The 21,109-nt window shown below is 50.6% G+C and overlaps 1 protein-coding gene across 2 annotated transcripts in view; it reads right to left on the reverse strand.

The window, feature by feature from the left end:
• Positions 1-1,164: 1,164 nt before the first annotated feature.
• Positions 1,165-21,109, reverse strand: part of CABLES1 (Cdk5 and Abl enzyme substrate 1) — a 107,248-nt gene continuing 87,303 nt past the window's right edge. For both annotated transcript variants that reach the window (XM_032603442.1, XM_032603441.1), the window contains 3 exons: positions 6,098-6,204; positions 4,616-4,823; positions 1,165-2,567 (listed from right to left, as the gene is read on the reverse strand). In XM_032603442.1, the coding sequence (XP_032459333.1) occupies positions 2,427-2,567; positions 4,616-4,823; positions 6,098-6,204 (456 nt within the window). In that variant the 3' untranslated portion in view covers positions 1,165-2,426. The remainder of the gene's footprint in view (positions 2,568-4,615; positions 4,824-6,097; positions 6,205-21,109) is intronic.

Consider the following 21,109-nt stretch of genomic DNA (forward strand, 5'->3'; position numbering starts at 1 on the left):
CAGGGCTTGCAAGGGGTCCAAACCTGCCGCTGTGGTGGATGGTGGAAGGGCAGAGCCTCGGGGTCTTCTAGAACAGTCTGCTGAGCGGCCGCCTTCTCTCCACACAGGCACAGGCTGCCTCCACGACTCCTTGCCAAAGCCCGAGGCTGGGAAGTGACTGGCAGTCACCACATCCCAGGAGGCGCCGGCAGTGACCTTGGCGCCCTGGCCTCCGCCTCATTCCCCTTTTCCTTCGGAAAGCTCATGTGATGGACAAGGAAAAGGAGAGCTCTGGACAAAATCTTTCATTCTCAGCCTCCTTCCCAACTGAATTAAAACCCATAAACTCCCCGCTTAACAAACCCACAGGTCAAAATAGATGTTTAAATTGTCTTAACAAAATGGACCCACAACTCCTTAAGTCCACCTCATAAATGCCCCAAACCAAACTGCCCCAAACCCAAGAACCTGAGCCTGTTTTTAAGACACAGGCAGGACACAGGGTGTTGCCCTCCGCACATCTGGGCCGGTGGCCCCTGTCACCTATTGGATATCCCCTGAGCTTGGCGGGAGACTCAAGGCAGATGGGTGGCGGGGAGCTACGATTTCTAGATGCCAGTGGCCTCACATCTCTGAGAGGCTTTCCACCCACCAGGCCCTCACCGGGGAGCTGAGTGGGCTGGGAACCAGGGGGCTCATCAGGGAGAAGCAGGTGACAGACACCAGCAGAGGAAGGTCAAGGGCGGGTTATATTCAGGTGATGGAGACATTCTGAACACTTCCTGTTTCTTTCCCAATTTGCCTCATAAACAGTAGGTGTCCCAGAAATAGTAATTAATCTATCAAGCCCAAGAGATCGCGTTCATCATACCCCTCAACAAAATCATCTCACAACTGAATCCAGCTAAGGAGATTTGTTAGCAAAATATTTATGACTAAACTCTGTTCCTCTGGGTCCTGTTTGCTCTCCCCCTGGCCACTCCTTGAATTCCTCCAACCTGTGACTGTCAGATTCTTTCAAGCTCTGCTGACTGAAGCCCGGTACCCCGTCGCCCCTTCTCTGGGGTGATTGCAAAGCTCCGAATCTGTGTGTGAGATCGAGGCAGGGATGGTGGCAGATGAACTATAATGCAGGGCGAGGGTGACTGGTGAGACTTCACACGTCTACACATACACATACGTGGGTATAGAAACAAGAAAATATTTTAATTCTCTCTTTACAGGGCCACAGGCTTCCTTCCGTCCGGTGAACCACAGTGGGCACCTCTCTCCTGCAGCTACGAGGGGACAGAGTGATGAGGTGCCTCCATACAGGTTGTCCCAGTGAATCGGTACAAGCAGCAACGAAAACTCTGCACTAACAGCCCTGGGGACATGGTGATGCTAAGAGCTGTTGCCTCTTCGATTGACTCAGCCTCAGCCCAAGATGCAGTTTGTCCCAACTGTCAAAAGCCTCAAAACACCAATCATGCGTCTTACCCCGATCTGGATTTTATAAAACACTTTATATAGATAGGTAGATAGACAGGTAGCACAATAAATGTGCCTGTAATGCACTCTAACATAGAGCACAGGAATACACACCACGGATCCCAACCCCACCGTCTCCACAGTGGGGAGAGTGTGCAGGTTCGTGTACACGCAGGACGTGATGGCGGAACGGTACAGAACATCACATGCCACACCTTTCCACGCGGCCCATCCGAGTGAGAGCTTGTCTTCTTTGTCCCACTGGTGGTAGGTGCGGTAACAGAAACAATGTCATTTTCTAAGGGCAGAAGATGTCCACCTGGTACGGACAGAGTGACTGTTATCCAGAGATTATGTAGAAATAATTGCCGAGGGTCAGCCTGGCTCCTGACCCCAGGCTGAGGGCTGTTCTGCAGAGGGTGGGGCTGGCTTTGCGGGTGGAGGCCTGATGTGACATCTCTCAAACACACTCTCACACTCAGCCACACGCTCCAGAAGGAAGTGCACTTCCAACAGCGGATACAAAAATAGATTGGCACGCTCTTTTGACACACTAAGGGTATCTTTTAGAAGCTTTCTCCCAACTTCTGCAAATTCTCTTCCCCAATCTGCTCTAGAACTTTGCACTCCGAGTTGGAACAGGGCTGGAGAGAAGGCCCTGGACCATGCCTGCCAGGTCTGCGTGTGGTCGCGAGGAAGTCTGGGTGAGGCCAGCTAGGAAATCTGGTGAGTGGAGAGCTGGGAGAGCCATCTTCTTCTCGGGTCTCCCCTTCCTGGCTGAGCAGTAAACGGTTCACAGCCCATCTCAGCTGGCCAGATGGAAGACTCCCTGAAAAGTTTCTGGTACTGCTTCTACACAAAAACATGTCGAGTGGAGAAAAGTTTGCTGTGTTGAGTTCTATTTTTGCATTTCCAGTAGTACACGCTGCCCCAGTGAGCTCAGGGGAAGTGGTCCCGGCCCTCCTAGGAGGCCTGTGCTAGGAGCTCTGGACCAGGCGTCTGTAGTGGGGCATGACTTCGTGCTCCGGCAGATGAAGGGCAAATTCCAAGGCCACCAACACCGGGAACTCAAAGGCAATCAGTTCTCGTCTATTCAGCCGGAACTTCTCCTCCAGCTTCTGCAACAGAAATAAAGGAAACCAAAAGACTTTTGGCTTTGAAACAAAAATCCTAGGTTTTCTCCACATGTAACCTCTGTATCCATCAGCCAGAGAGTGTTTACAGAGAAACCCGTTATGGGCAAGACTGTGGAGGAAGAAACGGAGGCATCAGCTGTGTTTCCTGCTCTCAGTCCTGATGCAAAAGGACTCATACCTCCCTGACGACCCACAGTCTGCCGGGAGCCTGAGATACAACCCGTGACTTCATTACATCTCTTGATAATCCTACACGATCAGTGTTACATTTATCTCCATTTTACAGATGGGTAAACGGGGTCAAGAGGTTAAGAATTTGTCTAAGGTGACATGGGCAGCAAATTGAAATGCTGAGATTCAGACTCAGCTGAGACCCAAACTGTACCTGTCACGACTAGGTTATTCAAGCTTAGAGGTAAGACTAAAACCATAGCAAATCATCTATAACAACAAAATCCACGTGGGAGGTTTAGGATTGGGGGAGCTGGTAATGTGTAGTTTGGTCCTTGCATTTTATGCTCGAGGACCAAGTGCTGGCGAGGCTGCCTCACTTTCAGAGCATTACATGGCTTGTGTGGATCTGACTGGGCTGAGCCCATGCCCAGGGGCTCCCCTCCTGCACTGCCTCTTGGTCCAGCTGCTGCCGGAGTAGGAATGGAGAACAATCAGGGTGAGGGTGGGTAGGGAAGGCCTCATTTTTGCTGAAGTACCTTCTGCTTTGGCTTAAACTTAGCTTTTGGCTTAATTAAAAAAAAAAAAAATCTCAACACCAGAGTAGTCGGCGACTACTTTCAGATTATAACTGGGTCGGGATCTTGCGTTCAGGTAATCGCTACTGCAAACGGCCTGTCAGATGTTACCCTTATATTCTGCATTGGTACCACCAGCATTGCTGGATGATATATTTCTCAACTATGAGACGTGTGTAACAGCACACTTGTAAAGATTCATTAGTTCAGCTATTATCTATGTAAACCTATTGATTCTCAGCTCAGATTTGGTATCCAAACCATGGTCCTAAAAGCGTTTACTACACAAATTAGATGATTCTGTACCATTTCTTCCATGGACGGATGAATGGATAAACAAAATGTGGTGTATACATGCAGTGGAGAATTATTCAGCCTTAAAAAGGTAGGAAATTCTGATGAATCTCCTGATCTGTTGGCTTTATTGTATCTCAAATTTTCTATGAATACACTGATTTTTTTTTTTTTGTCTGCGCCACGCAGCTTGTGGGCTCTTAGTTCCCCGACCAGGGATTGAGCCCAGGCCCTTGGCAGTGAAAGCGCGGAGTCCTAACCACTGGACTGCCAGGGAATTCCCAGAATACGCTGAATTTTAAAAACAGGCATTCTTGTATCTGTCCAAGAAGATCAGTGTTTCCTTGCTTTAAAGGGGCTCTACTTTAATTTTTATTTTTTAAAATTATTTATTATTTATTTATTTATTTGGCTACACTGGGTCTTTAGTTGCGGCATGTGTGATCTGGTTCCCTGACCAGGGATTGAACTTGGGGCCCCTGCATTGGGAGCATAGAGTCTTAACCACTGGACAACCAGGGAACCCTAAGGGGCTCTATTTTAAAAGGAAGGAGATACCACTCAGTCAAGCCCACGCCTTTCCCCAAAAAAGTGAGCAGCCGAGGCCACAGGAAGCCAAGGTGTGTCTGACGGATGTTCTGCAGGTCACACCACCCGCAAGACCCCTGGCTATTACAGTGGCTTCTGTGGCTTGGAGAATAAGCTCACCCTCATGGTGCCTTAAAGTGTATTTTATGGCCAGACCCAATACTGGGGATCTTCAGTCTCATCAAAGTGGCCTATCCCTCTGTTCTAAGACAGCCCGAGATGTGGGGTCTGACATCTGCTGTAGAAGGGCCAACCTCATTGCCCTGGTCCCTTAGCTGGTACTAAGGCTCAGAAGTCTCCCGGGCTGGGTCACCAACCAGGCTCTGCTGAGACCAACGCTGGCCTGGAGTGCATGCCCCGCCCCCCCCAAACCAGCCAATCAGAATTCAGCCCACTTACGTCAATTAAATGCTTGACTTCATGTTTTTTGAGGTCGCTTCCAATTTTGGCTGCTAAGAGCACGCACGCCCCGGCACAAAGCTTCCGGTTGTGTTTGTTTAGCTTTCCCTTGAGGGCGAGCTTCTCAAAGTAGACAAATGCCATGGCCACCGTGGGCTCCTCAAGGCCACAGTCCTCCTGGGCAAGCTTCCGCATCTCTCGCTTCAGGCTAGAAAAAGACGGGAGGGAGAGAAGAGTCTTATCAGAACTTGGAGTTTCGGGTGACCCCAAAGAAAAAGACTACCCTGTCTTGAAAGCACTTTCTCTTTCATTTCCAGAAGGGCGACGTGGAATGGGATTAAATCCCTATGAGTGAGAAAGTTACGTCATATGTGGCCAACAGACTTAAGCCGCTGGGACTTCGAACCCTTCTCTGTTGGTCAAGCTGTACAGACCACGTCCAGATGGGACCACGTTGAGCCCAAGTGGATAGCTGAGGGTCCGGAAACTAGGAGTAGAGCCGCCCACAGTGACAGAGGGAAACTAAGGTCATTCCAGAGAGACAGTTACTCAGATAAATTAGGTACTTGGCATCAGCTCTGCCGAAGATCGCTTATGGCCACTATGGCCGAAGAGGGGTTAGACTAAGAGTGCAGCAACCAGCCTACTTAGGAAAGCTGCCCAACCAACAGATATGAATACTATTTTTCTCACCTCTTTGGCTAGGAACGTGCGAGAATCAAATCAGGATTGGGCATAATCCTAAATTACATTTATGTATGAATGTAATTCATACATAAATGTATGAATGCTGGCACGTGTTCCAACACTATGTGTATAGCCTAGCCTCCATTACTACACACACACACACACACACACACACACACACATGCCCTGAAATCTTGCTGTCCTGGCACACAGACACAACACAAGTCAGCTTCTCTCCAGCCCAGCAGGGCCAGTCCTCTCGATTACTGGGCCGGAAGATGTGGGTCACCACAAGGTCGATCCAATCAGCTGCAGGGGAAATCTGGGCCTGATTTTTGCTTTGGCCGTTTTGCTGACTGCTTACATAGAGGGCTTGGCTGTCACCTCTGGGCAGACGGTTGTGGGTAAAGAGTTATCTCAAACCCTCTGATACCAATTCTGTTCTGTTTTGCCTGTATTTGAGAACACAGGGAACTGAATGTTTCCTATTCTCAGTTTTCCATAACATAAATCTTACTGAACTGTAAGCCACAGATAGTATGAAATGATTCTTTCATAAGGAACCGCACTCCAGATCCTTGTCAGCGTGTGTCAAGGGCTCCGCCTCTGTCCTGCCTGCCTTGACTCACTCACATCTAGGCACGGGTCAGCAAGCACCGGACGAGCCTCTTTTAGCTGAATGTGACCATGTTTCACTTCCCCAGAACAGAAGACCCACCGTACAAAGCACGAGCTCAGTGCGTGCTGGGAGAGGGGCCTGGGGGAAAGTTCAGGTGGGCGTTCATCCCCACGTACCTCCTTATTTTGCTGAGTGTTAACTTAATGTGAGGAAACTTCTCCTTGAAGGTCTCATTCATGTCCTTCTTGAGATCCGAGGGCTTCACGTAGTCGATCACCGTGGTCTGAAACAGATGGGGCGACACGGCTCACTCCTTAAAATGCTGGTCATGGGTATGATCATGTGTAAGCTAGAGCCAACTTCTAACACCCTGCACCACCAGCAACAGGGAACTCAGATGAGGGCCACCTCAAGGGCTCTGCTGGAGGCAGGAGCCTGACAGGCAGGGCCTCTGCAGGTGGATGGAAGCCAAACCCCGTCCATCAGCAGGGCAACACTTAGAAATCGTCAGGAGTCGGTGCCTCTTAGTGCCCGTGTTTCAGCCTGTTGTTCACAGGGTGTGATATCTGGACCCTCGCAGATCTGGGTACAATCCTCACGACCATCATAAGTCATCTGGCTGTGAGAGGTGTATTTATTTAATGACCCCAAACTTCAGATTCCACATCTGTAAAATGCAAACAGCAACGGCGCCTACCTCGTACGGCTATTTGGAGAACTACGTCACAAGTGCTCTGTGCGGTGCTTGGGATACAGCAAGCGCTCAATAAATGTTGGCTACTGGTTTTTTATTTTTTTAATTGTGGGAAGATACCCATGACATAAAATTGACCATTTTTACCTTTTTAAAAAAATAATTAATTCATTTATTTTTGGCCGTGTTGGGTCTTTGTTGCTGCGTGCAGGCTTTCTCTAGTTGTGGCGAACCGGGACTACTCTTCGTTGCGTTGCGTGGGCTTCTCATCGGTGGCTTCTCTTGTTGCAGAGCGCAGGCTGTAGGCACGTGGGCTTCAGCAGTCGTGGCTCGCGGGCTCTAGAGCGCAGGCTCAGGAGTTGTGGCGCACGGGCTTAGCTGCTCCGCGGCATGTGGGATCTTCCTGGACCAGGGCTCTACCCCGTGTCCCCTGCTTTGGCAGGCAGATTCTTAACCACTGCGCCACCAGGCAAGTCCATTTTTACTGTTTTTAAGTGTGCAGTTCAGTGGCGTTAAGTACATTCACCATATCGTACAACCATTACCACCATCCACCTCTAGAAGTGTTGTCATCTTGCAAATCTGAAACTCTGTCCCAATTAGATGCTAACTCCCCATTCTCTCCCCCCAGCTCCTCCTGGACACCGCCATTCTACTTTCTGGCTCTCTGAATTTGACTACTCCTCATAGAAGTGGAATCACACAGTATTTGTCCTTCTGTGTCTGGCTTCTTTCACCGCGCATAATGTCCTCAAGGTTTATCCATGTTGTAGCACGTTTTAGAATTCCCTCCCTTTCTAAGGCTGGATAATATTCCATTGTAGGTATATAATGTTGGCTATTATCAACAGTCCCATGAACCCTGAGTTCCTCCTCCTCCCCTTGCCCTTCCCAATTCCATCCATCCTGAAAGACCAGCTCCTTCGAGCTCTCTCTGCATACCCTGATCTCCCTTGCTTCTCTGTGCCTTACACTATTAACTCTGAATTAAACTCAGTCTGGTGGGGAGGGATAAATTGGGAGACTGGGATTGACATATCCACACTACTATATATATAAAATAGACCTGCTGTACAGCACAGGGAACTCTACTCGATACTCTGTAATGGCCTATATGGGAAAATAAAAAAAAGAGTGGATATATGTATATACATAACTGATTCTCTTTGCTGTACACCTGACACTAATACAACGTTGTAAATCAACTATACTCCAAATTAAAAAAAAAAAAACAACTCACTCTGGCTGGATGTCACCAGAGTAATCTTACCCTACCTCCTCAGGAACATACTTTCCAAGGGCTGCATGGGATGCCTCTCCTGGCTGGCTACGGGCAGTAACCTTTGTCAGGCAAAGCCAGAGAAAGAAGAAACCACACACTGTGATGAGAAGGCCGGTTCCCGTGGACAGCTACTGCCAGCCTCTTCTCGGGCGAGTGCCTGGCCTTTTCCAGAACACACGTCCAAGGTCTCCTCAGCAGCTCTAACAAAAGTTAGTGGCTTTCTGTGAACACCCCCATTCAGAAGACGTTTGCTTGGACATGGTTTCAGAACAGGCATGTGGAATGTCTCTGGTGTCACTTTTACAACCAAGAGCAGGCAAAGAGCCTGCACGTCCAAATTCACACGGATCTCGGTGGCACCTTCTTTGCTTCTCTGGCCAAGAAAGGCAAACCACAGTCCTATTAACGCACACGATTCCACCAAGCTTGTTCAGAGCTTTTCCACTTCTGGGTGGAGGTGGACTCGGTGGGTGCAATGCCATGACTTCCGCCTCGGAGCTGTGGTCTTTCCAGCCCAATCAGGAAGGCTGTCCCTCAGCTGACCCAGGACACACCCATCTGGTAGCTGCCATGTGTCCCGGCGACGTGCCCGTGAAGAGCCGGGAAGTAGCAACCAGCTGTGGAGCACACGTGGACACGTGCTCGCACACACGCATGGGCGGTGCTGCTCTGCTGGGCAATGGGAGCGGGGTGCACACATTTTATGGAAGCCACTTACTACCAAGGTCCAGGAGAGCGGACGCCTTCCCTGTGGCAGCCCTCCAAGACGCGCCTGTCATCTCAAACAAACGTCTCCTCTGGGCTAAACAGGATGTAAGAGTTTTCATTTAGGAAACAGGCAGCAGAACGGGGTACCCCATCTAACACACTTACCTCAAGCTGGGCCCATCAGCCAATCAGCCAAGTTTTCTGTCTCCTAAATAGCCAGTACCCCCTCCCCCTTTCTCCCACCCCTCCCCACATCCTGACCTCCCAGAGAGAGCCCCTTCTGCTCTTCCTCTGCAGACGACCGTCGCTAGGCTTGCAATGATGTGAGCAGGTTCAAGCGAAGAGTTGCCAGCTTTTGCTGGGGGCCAAAGCTGGGTGAGCCCCCAGCAAGGATATTCCAGGGGCTGGAGGAGGTGGGGTTGTGCGGGAGGTGTCTGGATCCCTCCCTGTGGTGACCACAGCGGCCCTGCTGGTTTCTGTCTTAGATGTACATACATGCAACGCTTCTCTTGAAAGAAGGCTCCCACTGTCAGAAGAGTGCCTTCCAGCCACCTCACCATACATAGGAGGAAACAGAGGGTCAGAGAGGTGAAGGGGCTTGCCACCACTGAGGTAGGGCACACTGCTTTCCTGCTCTTAATCAGACTGAAAGAGCACAAGTTAGTAGCGGCAGGGAGTAGCTCCAAGAGGCTGGCAGGTGGAAAGGGTTGGGGACGGTGGTTGGCAGTTCCATCTCCAGCGAGTCAGGCCTAACTTGCAAAAAGTGGCTTAACCTCCCTGAGCTGAGCCTCACCTTCCTCTTCTCTGCACAAGGTAAGAATACCTGATACCTGATGGGCTGCTTCAGAGGTTTATCTCAAAGATCAAACAGAGAACACGATGTACCTAAAGGACACTGAAGAATTTTATCAAGAGGACAACAGGGAGACAGCAGCAAACAAGTTCCGCTTCAGTCCCACTGAGCCAGTGTCTGAGGGGGGCGCCCTGCTCTCTGCACCGTGATCTTGCCCAGGTGATTTTTATGAGAATCAGATCCTCCTTGCCTAGGCTGCAATGCCACTTCTGTAGGATCATCTTCCCTAAACCCCAGTGATTCACCTTCACTATACACTATGGCTTGGATATCCAACCCCCTTCTGGGATGCCTTGCTGTACTCCCCGACTCCTTTGCAGCTAGGATTCCAAATACAATTCCAGTTCTTCCTATCCCATGCGCTGGTGTCAGAAAGCAGAGCTGAAGCAGAGGCTGGGCTTCTGTTGTTTCTGCTACCAAGAAGAGTCGCCACAGGAGCCCTAGAGTCCCAGTTTCCATTTTGCGGGTGTAGACCACAGTAGGGCAGCATGGGTCTGGATCCAGCAGCAGTGGCAGCTTCCTGACCATGGAGGTGGCAATGGAGGGGACCATGGAGGTCCCCTAGTGACCTGGTTCTGCAGTATGGTTTTGGGATCATTCCGGAAACCCCAACTTAGGCTGTTTCGTCAGCCTCCCCAGTGACTCTATAAGCTGTTTGGTACCCTGGAAGAAAATGCCTTTCTTCTTAAACTAGCTCGAGTGGATGCTGTGCTTCATAACTGAACCATGACTGATGCATACGCTGTTTTCACTGATGGCATTTACTGCTACTGTAACAGGACCTTACTGGGGGGATGTGGGATAGGGCAGAGCTCTGCTTCCCCTAAAGGCACCGATGTCATCAGCTCACCGCAGCACTGGGGTCCTCCCACGCCACTTCCTGACCAGTCCTAGCTTTAGAAGGGCCCCGTGAGCACCAACAACCCAGCTCAGCTTGCAGCCCTGGAGGTGGGGCAAGGAGGGCTCCGGCCACCCCCAAGCCCAGACCTTGCAGGAGAGACTCTTATTTTTACGAGTAGCCTCATCCTAGCTCTTGGGATACGGAGCTGGGACCTACTTTTCCTGGCAGCAGGAGGAGTGGATAGCTATATTTGTTTCCATGCTGAACCCTGGAGAGGGGTGTAGAAGGAGGGCCAGTGAGCTGATGCTATGAGACCCTTGGCTCAGCACCTGGCCCCCAGCGAGGGCTGCACGTGGCCAAGCCCTCAAGTTCATGTTCTAAGTGGCAGAATTCCTCTGAACCCCAGATCTGCCACCTGGAGGTACAGAGGTGGCACCCTGTGAAGCCTTCTGTGTGGGGTTTCCAGCCACAGGGCCATGTCCTGGTGACTGCTCCCCGCACCGGGCAGAAGACTGGCTGGCAGCCTGATCCTCCATTTACTGATCTATTTGGCCATCACCTGGCTACTCTCTTTCCTCAACTAGATACAGTACATTTTGGGGGTGAGAGGGTCTCTGCAAACTTCCATCTTTCTGTCAAGGCCCCCCATTTCCTGACCTCCAAGTGGCCAGCAGCCCTGTCCTCCAGGGCGGTGTGGCAGAGGGAGGGTGGCTCCACTGGGGAAGGCACAGGACGGACACAAGCCAGCTGGGCCCGCATTCCTAGGGGTTTGCAGCGTCAGGAAATCCAAGGGCATCCGGGGAAAGAGGCTGTGCGTGCTGACTGCTGAAGGCTTGCTATGCCTGGACCTGAGGCATTCTAGTTCACTTGCTTACATATATTTTAGGGGGTGAGGTAGGTTGGCTTCTGGGGCAAGGAAATGCTGCAAAGATTCAAGACGGCAGGAGGATGGTGGTAAATCTCGGATGTCAGTCTGAGTGCCTCAGAACACAAAAGTGGTTGTATCAGTGTCCAGTGGCTGCTGTAACAAAGTACCATAGACTTCATGTCTTAAACAACAGAAATTTATTGTCTCACAAATCCAAGATCAAGGTATCAGCAGGGCCACGGTCTCTCTGAAACTCTCCCTTGCTTCTTCCCAGCCTCTGGTAGTCCCAGGTGGTCCTTGGCTTGCATATACATCATTCCAATCCCTGCCTCCGCACGGTGCTCTCTCCGTGTCTGCGTTCCCACGGCCATCTTCCCTCTGTGTCTCTGTCTTCTTAGAAGGACACCAGTCCTATTGGGCTAGGGCCCACCTTGCTCCAGTACGACCTCATCTTAACTAATTTACCTCTGCAAACACCCCGTTGCCAAACAAGGTCACACCCTCAGATACTGGGGTTAGGACTTGAGCCAATCTTCTTGGGGGACACAACTCCACCCGCAGCAGTGGTGTCGCTTGTGATGGAGCTGCTGTGCAGCCTCGCTGTACTCTGATCTCAGCCCTCCATCCCAGGCTGGATGCAGCGTCGCCCCTGCCTGTGAGGCCCCGCGCTGCCCCAGGCAGCAGGTTCTGGTCTTGACCTTGGTCTGAGGGAGCACGTGTCTTCTGCCCCCACCTCCTCCACCTCCAGATGGCTCTGGCTCACTCTTGCTCTCATCTCTGCTTCTCTGAGCTGCAGCTCAGTGGGGAGGATCCAGACTCTGGAGCCAGATGCCTGGGTTTAAACCCCAGCTCGACCACTCAGCATCTGGGCACTAGTGCAGGCGGCCTGAACTCTGTGCCTCCATTTCTTCATCCGGCTTCTCCGTCACGTGCTTTATGATGATGGCTGCAGGGCACCAGACGTACGGGCCGCTTGTGCTCAGCTGCTCGGGGCACGTGATCAGGGTGGCTGAATGGGTAGCCCCCAAAGCGACAATCTGCCCCCAGGCCCTTGCTCAGACAGGGCCTTGCACGCACGCCGCACCTGGGGCCTGCTGCTTCAGACCGGCCAGGCGCCAAGTATGGGAAGAATAGCCCTGAGCCCAGGACGACCCTTCAGGTAGATTCCAGAGGGATGACAGTCCTCACTGTCGTCAGCTCTGGGTCCCTCTAGGAAACACTTCCTGGAACATAGCGGCCACGACTCCTCTGCATGGTCCTATCTGTCTTGAGGGAGCCTTACGACATCCTTCAGAGGCTGCACCTCCCTCCCTCCCCAACCCTGAGAGACAGTCGTCCTCTTTCCAGTGACGGAGGGTGAGCCGAGGCGGCAGTACTGGGAGGCTGAGCTGCAGGCGCGGGTCACAGTGGGCCCCCAGCCACCCATTCGTTCTGGCTCGAGAGAGAATGAATGAAACGGGAGGCCCATGCTTTGTTCCAGGTCCCCTATCAACCCAACTGCACGGTTTACAAAGACTCACAACGGCTGGGTTTCGCCAGTGCGCGTGCGTCCCTATGAATCAAAGTGCTAATAAATGGGCTGTGGTCCCCTACTGGTCTGGTACAGACCGGGTGACCACTGTGCTCAGTGCCACTAAATTCCAGGCCACGGGATTTGCCAAGTGCAGGGGTCCTTGCGGCCCCAGCAGTGGCCAACAGCTGGGTCCAGCTGTGTGAGGGATGGGCAGCTCCGTCCCTGGCGCCTGTGATTCGCAGGGTGGAGTGGAGCGAGAGATCACTTAAATGCACTTTCTCGCAGCTGCCTGGCTACGGGGAAGCTGTGTGTGCACAGCTGCAGAAAGAAGAAGGAAGGTCAGCTGGGAGCAGGAGACCATTCGAACGAAACGCAGAAGGTCCAGGAGATGCAATTCAGAAAGGAGCCCTGCCCGGCCTGCCCCGCCAGAGAGGCAGGCAGAGTTAGGAAAGGCCCAGCATGGGGGCTGATGCCACACATCCCTCTGAGATAACAGGAAACGACGGTAAGACCACAACCTAGTTCTCCAGCTGGAAGAGTCTACTGCGCCGCCGAGACACCCTTTGCTTTTTACCAAAACAGATAAAGGCTTGGACTCATCATGAGAGAAGGGAGGGAGCTTCCACAGAGCTGACCTTGGGCCCCATTCTGGCCCAGGGCACCACCAGGATGCCCTAAAGAGAAGGCCTCCCAGGGTGGGGTTGGGGTGCAACAGGAGAGGGTGGGAGGCAGCAGGTATGCGCTGGGGGTGCGTGCACCCTAGTAACAGTGCTGAAGGAGAACGAGTGGCTCAGAGCTGACAGGTTGATGGTCTGATTCCCACAGAAACAACATAAAAGGTGCTTCCACTCGGGGCCTGGTAAGGCTCTCCTTCCTTTCGTCCCCACCTCCAGGGCTCACATCTCCCTAGGGACTCTTAGAGCAGCTCTGAACTGATGTGAGCTTGCTGTCGACTCTGCTGCCACTCCCCTCTGGGTCAGAGGGGCCCCTGGGGGGCAGGAACATTCCAGAGGAGCCAGGCTCCAGCGGCAGGGCTACCTGAAACCCAGGAGGCAGCAGGGAGCTCAGGGCAGGTGTGCGGCCTCTCTAAGCCTCGCTTACCTGGCCTGTGAAACGGAGGATGCAAGGCAGTGATGTCTGCAGCTCTTTCCAGTGCCAACAGCCAGCCTCCACTGCACTTGCCTGACATCCATGGGGCTCCGAGCCCAGCTGGGCGCCGGAAAGCACACGTGACCTGCTCGCTAAGGAAAGCAGAGCCGTGGCCCTTGATGAAATCTATCTCACCACACACAGCTGGGCGTTTCGGCTGTTCTATGTTTATTCCTTTTTCCTGAGAGGATTGTAAATCACAAGGAAACTACGGAATGAGTGCACAGACCACTCGGCCTGGGGCTGCATTTGTTGCTATTTCTACCCATCGGATTCCAAACACAGGATCCTGGGTCTAACCTGTGCCCCTTCCCTTAGGCGAGCAGCTCTTCAGGTTCTCTCACTGAAATGAGATGGCTTGCAAATCGAGGAGAGGCACACAGGGAAAGCTGCGTTTGTGTCAGGATTACACCACCATGTGGACTGGCCAGGTGTGCAGAGCACGTTCACGGTTTCAGACATGTGTCGAGTGTTTCCCTGGTACTACAGAAACTTCTGGAGTAGCGTTTCCACCCACCTGAGATAACAGTGGGTGGACGTGGCCCTGAGGTCACACACACCCAGATAGTATTTAGATGCACTTTTAAATGCATGCTTCTTAAAGGGTGGTCTCAGAGCACGAGCTGATGAACTGTGTATGCAGTGTCATGTTAAAAACCACAAAGTGATAAACAAAAATTTGAGACAAATACAGAGAAAGGGAGTAGATGCTACCTCTTGGTTGAAATGGAAAGCAAAGTTTTGTTTCATATTATTTTTACAAGAAAAAAAAAGATTAAAAAACCCCACAATACTGATGCATGCTACCACATGGATAAACCTTGAAACCATTATGCTAAATGAAAGAGGCCAGACGCAAAAGACCATATAGTGTATGATTCCATCTTCATGAAATGTCCACAACAGGCAAGTCTATAGAGACAGAAAGTACACTGGTGGTTGCCTAGGGCTTACAGGATGGGTGGGTGCTTAAGGATATGGGAGCCTCTTTTTGAGGATGACGAAAATGTCCTAAAAAACTGACTGTGGTAATGGTTGTACAATTTTGTGAATATACTAAAAACCATTGAATTGTACATTTTAAAAGAGGTGAATTGTATGATATGTGAATTTCATCTAATAAAACCGATACCAAAAAAAAGCCCAAATCCCAAAACCCAAACCCAAAACAGAAAACAAAACCCACCACGATGCAATAAGGCATTTTATTTTTACACTTACATCAAAAGCTGGCAGGTCTCAAAGCCCCACTGCTCAGCGTTTGTGCAGGCGCCTGGCAGGGAAGTTCCAGGGCCCCTTCGAATCTCCAGAGAGGCCCAACAATGGTGTTTCTGTAACGCTGAACTACTTTTCTTAAAGAGGGTCTCCCGAACTGAATAAGCTTCAGGCATCTGGAAACCTGGGGGCCTGGAAAGAGCCTTGCGAGGGAGGGGCCCCTGGGCTCAAGCTGCTTTAGCGTCTCAATAAATCCACCTGCAGACAGGTAAGTAAGTGCCCACGTCATCCAGACAGCTTTCAGTGGAAAAGAGATATGGAGGGAAAGCAGAATCCAATCTCATGGAAGCCTGGATTAATCTTCCTTTACTGTCTTCTATTCCCTCCTGCTCAGCATCTCATACTGTGCTGAAAAATTAAGTTCTAAGATATATTCCCACAGCCCTGGGGGGGATGCTGAAACGGAAGGAGGGGCTTTTCTATGAGTCCTTAGATTGTAATATTAAGTAAATAAAAGAACAGGTACTGTATCACGGAGATCAATCCAAGAGGCGTCCTCTCGAGATTGAGATACCTGTAGATATCACAAAGGGCGTGAGCCGGCTTTCTTTCTGTTGTCAGTACAGTTCGAGAGGGCTTTCTTCCTGAGAAAGGAAAAGGATCCAGAAATCCCTTCACAGAACGTTAATTTTGTTGGCATTATCTCAGTCAGTTCTCTTATTTTCTCCTCTTAATTGCTCTCCACACCCATAAGGGGGGAAAAACCACTACCGACTTCGGCTGCCAGGTTCTAATGATAAATAACGGCTCTCTAGTGAAACTTTAATTATAGGCCAGGAGGCACAGGGCAGGAAGCACCGGTTCTAGTGGGAGGCCTCTGGCCGCCCTCACTGCATTGAGAAACCATATGAAACTCAGGCCCTACAAGAACCTGCATGTAGCCAGGAGGCTCGACGTACTTTCATGTTTCGTGGTCACCTTCTAGAAACCGTAAGGCCAAAACCACGGGGGCAGCTGCAATTTGATTTCCACATCTGCACCAGGATTTCTTTTTTTTTTCATTCAAACCTCTCCTTTGCCCTTTCACAATGGCTAATACTGGGAGTGACTTGCTTGGATCAAAGTTAAAAAATACAACTGTAACTACAAATGCAGTTTCAAAGGGTTCCACTTAAACTCTGTAAATAACAGCCTTCTTTCTGAGCCTCAGGGGAATGTTCAGCTCTGGAACCCTCCCACTATAAGGCACATCCCAGCAGTGGCAATGACTGGCCTTTTTATCTTCTACTGAGAACAAACATGAACGAAAGTATACCTTCAACTACATCCTGGCTGGCAAACACCTCCACTGACTCAGAAAGCCCGCTCCTAGGTATTTATCCAAGAGAAATGAAAATGTATATCCACAAAAAGACTTGTATGTGAATGTTCATAGCAGCAATATTCATAATATCCCTAAGTTGGAAACAACACAAATGTCCATCAATAGGAGAACGGGTAAATAAATGACGGTATATCCATACAATGGAATCCCACTCAGCAATTAAAAAAAACCCAAAAAACTACTGACACATGCAACATGAGTGAATCTTACAGATATTAAGTTGTGTGAATGAAGATGGATTAAAAAAAACACAGTACACAATTCCGTTCATATGAAGTCCCAGTAGGGGCAAAACCAATCTTTGGTGACAAAAGTCAGAACAGTAGTTGCCTTTGCTGGGAGGGGGTATGAAGCAGAACACGATTGAAAGGAGGGAGCTTTCTAAGGGGATAGAAGTGTCCTACATTTTGGTCCAAGTGGAGGATACAAAATTCATGGAACTATACACTTAAAATTGGTACGTTTGATTAGCTATGTTATACCTTAATATGAAAAGAGAAAAAAATGGCAGGACTTGCCTGGTGGTCCAGTGGTTAAGACTTCGCCTTCCAATGCAGGGGGTGTGGGTTCGATCCCTGGTTGGGGAGCTAAGATCTCACATGCCTCCCGGCCATAAAACCAAAATATAAAGCAGAAGCAATATTGTAACATATTCAATAAAGACTTAAAAAAATAATTGGTCCACATCAAAAAAATCTTAAAAAAAAAAAAGGCTGCTGCAGGATTTGATGGGGTAGAAGGACTATAGCTCATCACTGTAAAGCTTGCTTGATTCTGTAGAGGCCACACCAACACCTCAGACCCTGAAATTCCACAGGTATGGGATACCCCAAAACCCAGGACAACAGCCCCTCATTCTCAGATCTGGGCCTCTGCTTGGCTGGCCGAACTTAAACTGCCCTGGGGGCCTCGCGGGGACAGGCATATGGCAGCAGGACCCCAGAGGCCTTGGAGGTTGATATTTAGGGAGGTGGGTGGCGCTGCTCAGTCAGTCAGCCTGTGAGGGACTTGCTGGTTCCCTTCCCCAACTTCCACAGCAGGGAGCCGGGGAGGGGAGGAAGGAGCGGGGTTGCACAGGCTTCTCACAGGGCTGAGTCCGCCTGCAGGGGGAGCCCTGCCAACCATGAGGGTTCACCCCGCAGCAGGAACGCTCCAAGCTGTGTCACTGTGTCAGCTCTTCCTACCCACCCACAGGCCAAGATGTGCCCCAGACCCTCAAAGAGGGCCTTTAACAACCTGGATTAGATAACCCTGTAGCTCCCTCTGTCCACCTTAGTAGCCGGCGCCTACTGACAAGTGCAGCTCCCTGAGCACGGGGTCAAGTTAGCACAGAGAATTTGTCAGGATCGTCATGCTATTGACTTCCGTGTGTGTGTGTGTGTGTGTGTGTGTGTGTGTGTGTGTAAAGGGCAGTGACTGTTACTGTTAAAAATATCCATTTTACACAAGATCAACCTCTTGCACACTTCAGGCTCTTGCACATGGGGCCATCCCCCCAAGGCCTGGCAGGCCTCTCTCCCCTCAGCGTTCACTTTTGCATGTCTTCAGGGGAGCCTTCCTTGAGGCCCACCTCCAACCCCTAACCCTCCCTGTCATTCTTCACCACTTTTCTAAGATGATTCCTTCCTTACCCTCCTCACTACCGTGACCTGTGTACTGTTTGCTGTCTGACTTCTCCACTCACTCTAAGGTCGAGGAGAATAGGATCGGTGGCTGGTTTGTCCTCCACTGTATAAGGAAGCACCTCGCCTGGCACATAGTAGGGCCTCAGTCAATACTGGTTAGATGGACAAATTCTATACCTAGTACCCAACACACAAAACAAAGCAAGCAAACCAAAGCCAAACCCCCTACTCCTGCTCTTGCAAGTTCAGTGCCAAAATGCATGTGAAACAGCCCCGGAAGCCACGTCTGCTTCTAGAGAGGAAGTCTCCCGGAAGCCAGTCTGAGGCAGTTTGTAATCATGAAATGCACGTCAGTGCTGAAAAGTGGACGGCCCACGTTTTATCAAAGTACCAATATCTGTGGCCAGAGCAGAAGGAGATGTAGGTCTTATGAAGCTGACCAGGCAAATGCAGTTCATGAGCAATTTCATTCTCTAAAAAATGGACGGTTACAAGAAGCACAGGCTACAGATTCAATGTAGTGAACTGAAAAATGACCCACTTGGGACCATAAAACGAGGAGGGTAGGACACACACACTGACCTGGCAGGTCATCTAGCTCACTGTCTGGTGGAGTGGGGGAATGATCCGTCTGCACAGGTGTGCACATGTAGACTACAGCCCAGAACCTCGAAGCTCACAATTAAATCATTTAAAGAAAAAAAAAAAAAAATCAGAGCCACACCAGCCAGACACCAGGCCTATAAAAGGAGAGGTCAATGTTATCACCAGACGTAACATGACTACAGAAGAGCTCCCCTCCAAACCCCAACGCCAATCAAAAACAGTGCACCTTCTTATTCTCTTGGTTACCTAGAAATCTGTAAAACTGTTGGCCCAGAGAATCATCTTCACGTTTTACCCTGAGGGGGGGTTCTGCCACTGGCTGCTGAGGGACGTGGATTCAGAGGCACAGTCGGAAGAGTGTTAAGCCCAGGGTTCTAGCCTCAGCCCCTCACTTCCTGTCTGTCAACTCTGACAGCCTCACTCAGACTCCCCGAGCCACAGTTTCCTGCCCAAATTACTTAATAAAGTGAACTTTAATAAATAAAGCAGTGAACAACATGAAGAACCCTTACTGTTACACAAGTCACGAACTTTCAGCTGCTCCCTCCATGACATCAGGGTAAGGATTCTGGTCATTTATCGGACGCTTATTATGGGCCAGCTGATACGGATAAGCCCTCGTTTTTAGAAAGAAGTAAATAATCTAACAGGTCACAGGTAGAAAAAAAATAACTCTATATGGCTCTGGTTTTGCTTTCTGTGTTAGGAGTTGGAGAATAAGGACAGGAGAGAGAGGAGACAGGGCAATTTTAAACAAAATGCCTTTGGCAATTCATTCTGATTCAATGTGGCATTTTATTTTATGTTTTAAAATATTTATTTACTTATTTATTATTATTATTTTTAAATTATATTTAATTTATTTATTTAATTTATTTATTTTTGGCTGCATTGGGTCTCTGTTGCTGCGTGCGGGCTTTCTCTAGTTGCGGCGAGCGGGGTCTACTCTTCCTTGCGGTGCGCGGGCTTCTCATTGCAGTGGCTTCTCTTGTTGCGGAGCATGGACTCTAGGCACGTGGGCTTCAGTGGTTGTGGCTCGCGGGCTCTAGAACGCAGGCTCAGTAGTTGTGGCGCACGGGCTTAGTTGCCCCGCCGCATGTGGGATCTTCCCGGACCAGGGCTCGAACCCATGTCCCATGCATTGCCAGGCGGACTCTTAACCACTGTGCCACCAGGGAAGCCCCTAAAATATTTATTTATTTATTGTGATTTTGGCCGCATCGGGTCTTAGCTGTGGCACGCAGGATCTTTCATTCCGGCGCGCAGGCTTCTAATTGTGGCGCACGGGCTCCAGAGCGCATGGGCTCTGTAGCTGCGGTACACGGGCTCATTAGTTGCTGGAGCGCAGGCTCAGGTGCCCCGCGGCATGTGGGATCTTCGTTCCCAGACCAGGGATCGAACCCGCGTCCCCTGCATTGGAAGGCGGATTCTGAACCACTGGACCACCAGGGAAGTCCCTCAGTGTGGCATTTTAGAATGATCTCTGAGCTATCTGCCCAATTACAAGAGGATATACATTGAAAGTGAGCAGTGAGGGCCTGAGTTCTGCCTGGTGTTTCTCTGATGTCAGCTACTTGCCAGATGCTCCGTGAGAAGAGAAGCTGGGGAGTTGGGGCGGGGGGAGGGGGTGCGTCTCACCGCTGAGAATGCTTAGCTTAGAGTTAGTGCATGGGGTGGGGTCCCACTCTGGTCTTTGCAGGAGCCTAGAACAGAAAAAGGACCCCCTGCTCACTCCTGGAGCCAGGGCTTCTGACATCAGCCGGCAGGGGAGGAGCAAGGGAACCACAGTAGGACGTTTTCAGCCGCGCTCGCCCCTCTGGGCCTGGCAGGTGGGCGGTGGGGACATCCTGGGTCAGTGCTCTCTACCTGATGGTGTGCGTGGCAGGCCTGGCGCGGTGGGTTTCTCTAAAAGCCCGGCTCCCACAACCCCATAGCAGCCCAGGCTCTGCCCACATCCAAGTCAGGACAAGTCTGCCCAGTGAAAGTACACAGAACCCTGTCAGACCCCACTGGTGTCTGGAGAAACAGCGGCCAGAGCGGTGGGAAATGGTGGTTTGCCAAAAGCAGAAACCAAATTACACAAAGGGAAAAAGAGGAAGAGCCCGTGAAATAAAAACAGCAAGGAAAGGTTTCGCATTTAACACCCACACTGTCCTACTTTCACTTTCCCAGGAGATGATTCTGTCATCCAGAACCCAGTGCCAAATGTTTGCTCAGAGTGTGTGCAGAGGCCTACGGTCACCGAGGAACTCCAAACAGCTGAACTTGAACTCAGCGTTGCTGGCGATGGGCACGATTGGTGATGCCCTACCTAGTGGGGTCCATGGACACATATACCCTCGGAGGTGAAGCTGCAGCCTGAGCTGGCAGCTTTCACAGCTGCCGGCAATCCAGCCTTCTCAAGCCCTCTGAAGTGCTGTACCTGGGCCAGGCGGCCGGAAGAACCCTGG

This window comes from Phocoena sinus, chromosome 14, assembly GCF_008692025.1.
Source record: "Phocoena sinus isolate mPhoSin1 chromosome 14, mPhoSin1.pri, whole genome shotgun sequence".
Taxonomy (NCBI): Eukaryota; Metazoa; Chordata; class Mammalia; order Artiodactyla; family Phocoenidae; genus Phocoena; species Phocoena sinus.